The sequence below is a fragment of the Arachis ipaensis genome, chromosome B06 (genome assembly GCF_000816755.2).
Source record: "Arachis ipaensis cultivar K30076 chromosome B06, Araip1.1, whole genome shotgun sequence".
Classification (NCBI taxonomy): Eukaryota; Viridiplantae; Streptophyta; class Magnoliopsida; order Fabales; family Fabaceae; genus Arachis; species Arachis ipaensis.
The window spans coordinates 3,374,666-3,385,324 of NC_029790.2; the positions used below are offsets into that span (position 1 = coordinate 3,374,666).

A 10,659-nucleotide genomic window follows, 5' to 3' on the forward strand; every position below is an offset into this window, starting at 1 on the left:
CAGCTGAAGATTGTTACGCTCTAATTTTTTTTGGCTACACACTGAACTCAACGCGCACTTCTCCGATCTGTGTCTTCTAGCTCGATCTCCCTCCACAATGCGTCCCTGATTCTTTTCCCCTTTCAGTTTCAGGTCAATTCTCTCTCTTCCACTTTTCCGCACCTTTTCCTCTGTTTTAAGCTTTTCCGTTTCTCTCTCTCTCTTGTAATTTTTTTAATGTTGCTTTTTTTGGATTATTTATGTTGTAGATTGTTGAAGGCTTTGAGTGGAGAAGTGAGTGATGGCATCGAAGCAAGGTGTGAAACCGAGGAGATTCGGAGGAGCGAGCAGCACCTCCAAGGGCGCCGCCAATTCGCCTACGTCTTCCACCACGTCGTCGTCTAAGCAGTTTCTAGAAACTTCCGTTGACGGACAGAGCTCCCCTGCTTCTTCCTCCGCTCGAAGCAAGCCGCACGCGTTCTATCCGGAACCTGTGCCGTTGGAGGTACACAGGGCCAAAGAGAATGTCACCGTCACCGTCCGATTTCGTCCTCTTAAGTAAGTCTTTTCTTCTTTTATTTTTTTTTATTCTTTTACAATTTTTTTTTTTTTTTGCTGTGGATGCCTGTTGATTTTGGTTGACGTGTCTGTGCATGGGATAAAAAAGTCCGAGGGAGATTCGTCAGGGAGAAGAGATTGCTTGGTATGCTGACGGAGAAACCATAGTGCGAAACGAGTATAATCCCTCCATAGCGTATGCATACGGTATGTTATGCGTCATATCCAAAATTGACATTCATGAATGGAAACTTTTGCTTGCATTTTTATTGAGGGGTGAAGAATATATATATTCATGAGTAGAGCCATGACATGTAGCATTGTGAAAATATTCCTAAACATCACCCTAAATACTAAATGAAGCAGAAGGTAGATATTTTCAATATCTTTAGTCTTTAAAAACTATCAGTTTATCCCTCATGTAGTAATTAGGAGGAACATTATGATGGTAAATCATTTTCTCTTATGAGTATGATGCTTCTAGGTTCTTAGTTACATTGAAGGTATTGAACATCTTTAGTCTTTATAATAATTGTTCCTGAGATTGAAATCTTATGTTTAGGTGGGGAAAAGAAGGGGGAATGAATGGCTTAGAGATCATTTTTAGAATCCAAGCATTAGCACCAAAATGTAGGGAGCATAGAGTGACATTTCCCTTGCTATTGTTCTCTTCTACAAATTAATCGTCAGAAAGTATTTTAAGTTTTGAGGACACAGGCACGGGTCACCAAATCCATCAAAAGCGAGTTTCCCTCATCAAGTTAGCTTGGTGCTGAACAATTTCCAAATAAATGTGCAGCTGTTTTTGAAAGACTTGGCCAGACAAATTCAAACACTCAAACAGTTTCTGAGGATGGAAAGTTTTAATATGGATTTGATAATGAGTGAGAAATTGGAATAAGAATCCTAAGTAAAAGCTAAAGAGGACCCCAGTTCAAAAGTTTCTTTTGGAGTCATAGCTATCTTTTAAGTCAGATTTAGGACAAGGTATCTTTTGTTTCTTTTCTCCCAATGCTCACAAGATTGGTAATGCTATTTGAAGAAGATTATTGTATTCACAAAACTTTCATTATCCTATTACATAGAAAAGGGTAAATATCATGCAACGTGTATTCACCTCAAACCTAATAGGTTTATCAAGTGCATATTCTTCTCAATAAATAGTATTGTGTGCCCCTCTCTCTCATTAGTCATAGTTGTTTTTAAAATTATTAACGCTGTTTTTGTTTTCTTGCTTCTAGATCGTGTCTTTGGTCCCACGACCACAACTCGTCATGTTTATGATGTTGCTTCTCAGCATGTTGTTAGTGGTGCTATGGAGGGCATCAACGGTAATCACATATTGAACTTACTACATATTTATTCAGCAAGGTCAAGTAATAGAATTTACTGTTGTTTTGATTGGACCATTCCCCTAAATATATAAATCACATTTGTATGCATATTGGAAATGATATTTAGTAATGTCAACTAATTAGGTAAGGGACGTAATAATATGACTTAGTGTTTTGGGCTTCTGGCCGATCAACTCTAACATGTATAGTAATACTATTGTTCATTTAGATTTTAGAATTAAATTGTTATCTTGAATTTGGTAGATACATAAGATTTAATAGCGATGGATTCATATTTAAACATATCCCAAATTTTCTTATTAAACATGGTGCAATCACACATAATGAAGATTTTTAAGAAAGATTTCTGAAGGACTGCCATCCTTCATAGTCTGTAAGAATTTGAATTCTTTTTATCCATTTGTCATGAAGCCATAGTATGTGCAATTGTTGGCACATAAACTTGCAAACCATAAGTTTGCTTAGGATGGGAGTCTGATCATGATGTTAACTTGATACTAATAATTGGTTTGAGGCTAAACATCTTAGCAATCAGTTTGCATAATGTTATTACCCTTTTTTTGAAATAATCACTAGGTTCAGGACTTTGCCAAATTCACGTGCATGAAATTTAAGCAGCTTAGTTATTATGTCCATGAAAATTATTTTGAGTCTCTGCCATCAACATTTATTTTTGGGTGATAGTCATGCAATTTCGTTGTTGCGTAAAACTATTTATTTTTAGCTCATCCTCCTCGAGGTTAACCAGCAATCATTCCAATTGGAAGTCACTAGGCATGGGAACTTATGTGTTGCAGAAACCTATTCATTTTCATTTTCATGTGCTAACCTCTTTGGTTTTCTTAACAGGTACAATATTTGCATATGGGGTAACAAGCAGTGGGAAGACTCATACAATGCATGTGAGACTGCCCCTGTTTTCTACCACCATCTTTTTTATTTATTTTGTTGATCTGAATGCTTTTGATACTTTTCTTTCCATGTCCTGGTACTTTACAGTAATCAAGCTACATTTAACCACAAAAGAAATTGTCATGAATTTGCAATTCTTGCATTCTTCTTTTGATATGCTGATTGATTGGTATTTGAGTCCATTTTTCTGTGGAATTTGACATCTTTTTGGTGATATAAGATCGAGGTTCTATGATTATCTCAATAGGTTTACAAGTTCATTTGGTTTCAATTGTAGTTGCAACTTACATACTTAATTTATTATATCATAAGATACATGAACTTACAACATAATATAACATCCTTCTAATCATTAGGACTATATTTAAATTTATTCATATCGATGGGTCATTCTGATTTGAACTTATAAAAAATTGCCAATGGCAATTAGTATAGGATGGGTTTGACTCCTTTAAAGTAAGATTCCTTCTAAATAGTGAGAAAATGAAGGATTATCCACCATTAGATTATTTGGTGGGAACCAGAGACAAATGAACTGTATAACCCCTCATCTTCTCGGTTTAGTTGGACTCTCACCTTATTGGAGCCTTTTCCAGTACAAGAAACGTTATAACTTCCAGTATTCCATTCATATCCCTTTGTTGTTAGTCTTCTTTGTTTTAAAAGTTATTCTAGTGTTGCCTGGGCAAGGTTAATTTGATGGCATCTAATTCAATTGTCTAATTTTCCTGGAATATATTTTTAGCCTCATTTGCTGATGCTCCAAAATTTGAGAGAATGTATACATAATTAGACTAGATAACAGTAGTAATTGAATCAAGTAATAGCTTTAATTTCTGGTCTTAATTTGTATCATGAGTTTTCCCCTCGCATATGGTGAGTGCAATTTCCAAATTCCAATACCCAAGTACCCAATTCATTGCATAGTAATACCTCTTGCTCATGAGTTCATATTTTCAGGGTGATCAAAGATCTCCTGGAATCATACCTCTTGCCGTGAAGGATGCTTTTAGCATTATCCAAGAGGTATATTAAATACCAATCTATTTGTTGCACTTTCTATTATGGGAACCACAGTCTGATACTTTGACAATTCTGCACAGACTCCAAATCGGGAGTTCCTCCTTCGTGTTTCATACTTGGAGATATACAATGAGGTGACTTCTTCTTCTTCTACTACTACTACTTTCTTGTGATGCTAAATTTATGCTATTGTCTTCCCCAAACTCACTTTTTTCTATCTGGATGCTGCTTAAAAGAAATTTCCCAATTGCTGCTTTTCTCTTTGCTCTATCGGAAGTCTGAACTTATTTTTATTGTAGGTTGTTAATGACTTACTAAATCCAGCAGGACAGAACTTAAGAATCAGAGAGGATGCGCAGGTGCCAATTATAGCTTTTCTTTTCCGTATTATAAATCTTTTTTTATGACAAATTAAGAGCGTATTCCATGATTTACTATTTTTAGATATTACTTAAAAAAATTATTAACCCCGGTAAAATGGAGATCAAACACTGACATGAAGGGATGTAGATGAATTCTTAGTCATATGCATTAACTAGCGTGTGATCCATAAACTTTTGTGCTGAATTTAACATGACCAGCAAAAGGCAAATTTCATAGGTTGACAATGATTAGTGGGGAATTTGAGAAAGCCCTTATGGCCCAATTAAGTGATAAAAATGAAACTTAAGATATTTCATTGTCGGGGCTGATATCATGTGTCATTCACAAGGATCACCCATGCAAAATTTGACCTTTATGTGTTGAGTAAGACTCAGACTCAAACATGGGTAGGTAGTTAGCTGTTCGAAACTTCAAATAGTTTCTGATTAGTTGCAACTTGTAAGGTGTACTCTGATCCGATATAATATTGTAGTGATTTCTCCTGGTTAACTATCCAATCATTACTGTAGTCAATGGTTTTTCTGCCATGTCTTTTACCAACTTGTTATAGCATAGTTATGCTTTTCCCAAGCACTAGGCTATAACAAGAGGCCTTGCTCATTTTCTTGTGGATTATTTAGTTTGATGGTCTGGCTATACCGGAATAATCTGGCAGTTCTGTTGTTTGATTGTGACTTGTCTTCTATCTAGTGATGTTTTCTAGTTTTAAAATTGAGTTAGTAGCCCTATGAAGAAAGGGGCTGATAAATTATCCCATCCCTTTCCTTTAATTGGTTTAACTCGGCTGTTTCCTTTTGATGCAAAATAGGTTATGCTATGCTTTATAATTTTTTGCTAGGCATATATCAATTAACAAATTTAATATGGGATTCTTACAAAGTAGCTGCATAGTGGTTAGACTGTTATCAAAAAGAAAAATACGAAAGCTAAATAAACCTGTTTTAGTGGTTCTGTGAATTCTCTGATTCATGAAAATTGAGATCCTCTAAAGTCCTAATTGATGGTCCCCACTGAATTCTGCTATTTAGCTTAAGTACCCAATCATTTCTTTATTCTTGACAAATTTCTACTTTGATCACAGAGCACAGACATGTGGGATCCACAAACTTCAACCTACTCAGCAGCAGGAGCCATACAATATTTACCCTGGTGGGTTTGTGCTAAATAGACAAATGACATTGTTTTAGCTGATTAACATGATTATTATACTGTGCTCTAACTATAATACTACATTGACGTTTTATATTTAGTCCATTGTGTTTACATCTTGACGAGAAATATCCCTTATTATTGATCTTACTTTCTGTTATGATTTATCAGTATTATTTTTAACAAGTGACCTGTTGTTGGATGGGGTTGTTCAGTAAAAATATATCCAATATGTCCAGCTAGATCATGAATTATGATCTAGCATGAAAAGAAAAAATGTAACAATAACATAAAGATGTAACTTATTTCTTTAACTTCCTTTTATAAAAGATGATATTGCTTGTATTATTTTTAACCAGTTCTTGTATTGTATCAGACCATAGAGAGTAGTCCATGTGGTGAAAATAGTGAAGGAGAAGCAGTGACACTGTCACAACTGGTAATCATTTTGAACTTTTTCGTTGCACGTCATTTTGTCCTCTTCAAAGTTTTACCATGGGTTATCTGTTCATGCTTTACGTTTTATAAGCTTCTTACATTTTTTTTTAATATTTTACTTATACCTGCAGAATCTCATCGATCTGGCAGGTTCTGAGAGCTCAAAAGCTGAAACAACTGGCATGAGAAGAAGAGAAGGATCTTATATCAATAAAAGTCTTCTAACTCTTGGAACTGTGAGGTCTCAAACCTTTTCTTGGTGTACGTAGGACTCTAATCCTAGTTTGGGGAGGGAGATGGTACATGGTAGGGTGAAGTAGAAGTAAAGGCCCTGCAACTTTTGGGTTGCATGGTCTATTGGTCTTACACTTTGTTGCTGCCAAGACTATATCATATTGTCTCTCTGTCTAATTCCCAGCAGAGATATCTGTTTCTTTTTATTAACTTTAATGTGATTGACTACCATGAAATTAGCTGCCATTATTTAAATAAATTATCTGTTTCTATTTGGTTTATTTTGTACTGTCAAATGGGTTGGATGGCCTGGCTGTCCTAAAGACCAACCTATCTGTTTAAAGCACCATTGCATGCATTGTGTAAAGCTTTCTTTATGGTGTTTATTGTCATTGTTTAAAGCTTTTTGTATGCGTTGTTATCTATGGACCTATGTTTGTGCCTGTATTAAAGTGTAATTATCTTTGTTAAACACAGGTCATTTCAAAATTAACCGAAGATAAACCCAGTCACATACCTTATAGGGACTCCAAACTGACTAGACTACTTCAGTCTTCACTCAGTGGTCATGGACGTGTATCTGTAAGGCTTTCCTTCTATAGATATTTGTCATGAATTTATATATACATGAAAAATACATCAAGTTATTATAAAGATCTTCATGGTAGAAATGTTGAAACACAAATGGAAGTTCTGATAGTTCGTTGTTATTGAAAACTCAGCTTATCTGCACAGTGACTCCTTCCTCAAGTAGTACTGAGGAGACACATAATACATTGAAGTTTGCTCACCGGGCAAAGCATATTGAAATCCAAGCAGCACAAAACAAAGTAAGATAAATCATAACACTGTTTCTGAATAAAAAATGTTTTCATAATCCTTAGACATGTTTTATCTCTAGTTTTTTTTATGGAAGAAATGTTTAAAATGGTTATTTTGAGTGCACTGGGAAGAAATTCCATATGCCTGTAGAGTTTAAATTTTACTCGTGAAGGTACTTTGGGAGATTGTCTATGTTTGAAGTAGTTGATGATTGAAATAAGGGGCCTGAATCTTGAAAATTCAGCATTACCTTTGTCTACTTCAGAAATCAATGGTGTGTCTTGACTTCTCACGTTTGTGTACTGCGTCTATGTTAGGTTGTACTAGTAGGTACATAGCAAAGTAGCATGATCAGAGAGTTGCGATTATTTTCCTTTATTGCACCCATTTATTGCGTCCTTTAAGCATATGTTCCCTCTGCTTCATTCTTTTTTTTGTCATCCTTTAAGCATGTGTTTCCTCTGCTTCGTTCTTAGTTTTATTTTAATTTATATTGAATCTGTAGATAATTGATGAGAAGTCACTTATCAAGAAATACCAACAAGAGATTCAATGCCTAAAGGAAGAATTGGAACAACTAAAGAGGGGTATTGTTACAGTTCAACCAAAAGATACTGGGGAAGATGACATTGTGCTTCTAAAACAAAAGGTAAGTAATTATAGAGTGAGTGAGAGTGTGTGCACGCGCCCGCATGCGTGTATCCACTGCCTTCTGTTTTTGCTGTCATTTACATTTACAATGGCGTTGTTTAATTCGTGTAGCTGACCCCATCTAGTAGGACAAGGCTTTGCTGTTGTTGTTGTTGTTACATTTATTACTGTCATCATTATTATTTAAAAGCATTTATAGATTAAATTAGATTTCAAAGTGCAAACAGTTCTATCTTTGTTTTTCTAAAATTTGAGCACAAATATTACAATATCACTTGCAAAGAGCTAGTCATTTAAAAAAAAAAGATGATAAAAGCTTCTACAAGGAATAATGATGGGTATAGAAATGAATATATTTGAAGTAAATTTATGCACATTGAGTTTTTTGTACTCTGAAATAACCATTGCGAGTTTTTGGTGGTTCTAATTGCTGTGAAATGTAAAGTTAGAGGATGGTCAAGTTAAGTTGCAATCCCGATTGGAACAAGAAGAAGAAGCTAAAGCTGCTTTGTTAGGAAGAATTCAACGGTTGACTAAACTGATTTTGGTCTCCACAAAAGCATCACATTCAACCAGATTTCCTAACAGGCCTGGTCCTCGTAGAAGACATTCCTTCGGAGAAGAGGAGGTATTTCTAGTTTTTGTTGGTTATCCCTGTTGTTTATCAGATGCAATAACACCAGGATCCTATACTCCGTTTTTAAAGACAGGTGATAAATCCAGTGGTGCAAAATCTACTAGCACACCTTCAACACCTCAAGGAGAAAGTGGTAACCATGCAGAATCCCGGCTTTCTCATTCTCTAGCTGCAGAAAGTTCTCCATCTGCTGATCTTATATCAGAGGCAAGAGAGGATAAAGATACTCGCGAGGATAGTTTATTGGGACCAGAAACACCTTTGGTATGTAGTTTAACTGCAGGTTTGGAGAAGAAGGAAAATTCCCTAGTATTTTGAAAAATTGATTTTTTCTCTAGTGTAACTGGACATAGAAGAAGATTGTATGTTCTATATATATTTAGCCAAAAACAAGTAAAACAATTATTATTGAGAGGCACTTAAATGCTTCAAAAACCACTATAAATAGCCCCAATTTGTCTGGTGATGCATATATGTTTTTGTATTCAATATTTACCCAGTCAGTTTAGTCCTTCATTGTGAAAAGTACTTCTTGATATGGTGATAATTTTATTTCAGCTTTAGTGTTCCTCTGAGCATAGCGATCTCTTGCCTATGTTTTTGAAAGATCTTAAGTTCTTGTGGGAAGATTTATATGTTTCTTTATCATAAAACAGAGAAATAGCGCATTTGTTCATTGAGACATCTATATTTTACCTTCATAGCTTCCCATGTGCTTGTTAATGTTGTAGACAAGCATCAAGTCAGTTGATCAGATCGATCTTCTAAGGGAGCAGCACAAGATTTTATGTGGAGAAGTTGCCCTTCATTCAAGTGCTTTGAAGAGGCTGTCTGAGGAAACAGCACGAAATCCTCAGGATGGTCAGATTCATGTAGGTTACTTATTTCCTCTTTTGTTGTACATAGGGTGTTGTCTCTCTAGTTAGAGTCATACCTCTGGCTGTAATTCCTGAAAATTGCATCTTGTGTTTTGTCCATACTAAGGTGGAGATGAAAAAGTTGAAAGATGAAATTAAGGCAAAGAGTGAACAAATAGATTTGCTGGAAAAGCAAATTTCTAATTCTGTCATTGTTTCAGATAAGATGGATCAATCAGGAATGTCACAGGTACATTCAATTGACGTTATTTTTTGTGCCGTTTCACTTGTTAGCAGTCCAGCTTAATGCTGTTTTTTTATGCAGAAGACTGTTTCTGAGTTGATGGCACAGCTAAATGAGAAATCTTTCGAACTTGAGGTGAGAATTATTTACGTCTTTCTAATAGATCCATGCATATCATTCACATTAAACAGAAAGTCCAGACTCCAGATAGGATTCAAATGAAAGCTAGCACTGAGCAGGTCTTTAGTGGAACATGTGAGGGGCAAATAAAAACCCTAAATTTAGTCCTCAAAGTAAACTTTGTTGTAGTATTTTCCAACTTAAACAAAAACAGAGAGTATGTCATTAATCCGATTGATTTTCTAATCGCCATGCTGCTAATCATGTGAGACAGCAGTGCCCTTATTATGTAGCATAGACATTTCAATTGGCAATTGATGGTGCATGAACATATTGCCTTGCTGCTACCTGTTTTCTGACGTGTCCAATGTTATTGTGCTAATTCAGGTCAAAGTAGCAGATAATCATATAATTCAAGAACAGCTTAGTCAGAAGGTGGTAAACCTAATCTTAAATTACTTTAAAATTCATATTATTCTTCTTTTCTTTATGATGTTAGCTAATTGAGTAATTTGGCTTATCAGATTGGTGAATGTGAAAATCTGCGAGAAACGATTGCTTCTCTGAAACAGCAACTTGAAGATGCACTGGAGTTGAGAAATTTTAGCCCTGCAGCAAATCATTCTCAACATGGTGAACTTCATCTTGACAAGGGAAATGAGTTGATAAATGATACAAATGAAGGGCTGCTTTTACAAGCACAGGTATATTCTTATCATGTAGGTTCCTCATTGAGTGCCATTACTATTTTTTAATTTCATTCCTCTCTAGGAGTGGTTGTGATGACCTGTTATTCATTATGCTTCTATGTTGTCTTTTCATTCTTTTATCGTGTCAAGATTAAAACTAAAAAAATGTTTGACAATTATAACTATATATATACTTAATAAGCATTTAAAATAGTTGTAATGAGAGAATAACAAGCATATATACATAATTGTCTTTATCTTTAACTCTTTACTTAAATGATCAAGATGGAGTTAATATTTTATCATGTTTATTCATATTTATAATGATTAATAATATAAGTTTACTATTTTATCCTATTAAGAAACTTTTGGAAAACAGAATAGTAATGGTAACTGGAAGTGTGATAGGAGTTCATACAATGAATGATGACCAAGGAATTGATCCCCACTATATGCATCTATGTGTGAGTTTGTGTTATATAACGTGTAAATTTTACCAACTGATAAGGGAAAACTAATGTATGCAGTTATATTGATGAAAAATTTTGTCTGCTAACAATATTTGTTTCTACCTGCCTCTAGTGTTGCGTTTAGTTAAATTATCTTA

The 10,659-nt window shown here is 34.9% G+C and overlaps 1 protein-coding gene across 1 annotated transcript in view; it reads left to right on the plus strand.

The window, feature by feature from the left end:
* Positions 1 to 10,659, plus strand: part of LOC107646253 (kinesin-like protein KIN-7K, chloroplastic) — an 11,617-nt gene continuing 958 nt past the window's right edge. Inside the window, 20 exon segments of the mRNA XM_016350450.1 lie at positions 1 to 132; positions 249 to 537; positions 647 to 744; positions 1,779 to 1,868; positions 2,742 to 2,794; positions 3,765 to 3,830; positions 3,908 to 3,961; positions 4,127 to 4,187; positions 5,224 to 5,360; positions 5,737 to 5,799; positions 5,930 to 6,034; positions 6,510 to 6,614; positions 6,755 to 6,862; positions 7,360 to 7,503; positions 7,951 to 8,406; positions 8,874 to 9,014; positions 9,127 to 9,249; positions 9,328 to 9,378; positions 9,751 to 9,798; positions 9,888 to 10,067. Of these exon segments, the coding sequence (XP_016205936.1) occupies positions 281 to 537; positions 647 to 744; positions 1,779 to 1,868; positions 2,742 to 2,794; positions 3,765 to 3,830; positions 3,908 to 3,961; positions 4,127 to 4,187; positions 5,224 to 5,360; positions 5,737 to 5,799; positions 5,930 to 6,034; positions 6,510 to 6,614; positions 6,755 to 6,862; positions 7,360 to 7,503; positions 7,951 to 8,406; positions 8,874 to 9,014; positions 9,127 to 9,249; positions 9,328 to 9,378; positions 9,751 to 9,798; positions 9,888 to 10,067 (2,340 nt within the window). The 5' untranslated portion in view covers positions 1 to 132; positions 249 to 280.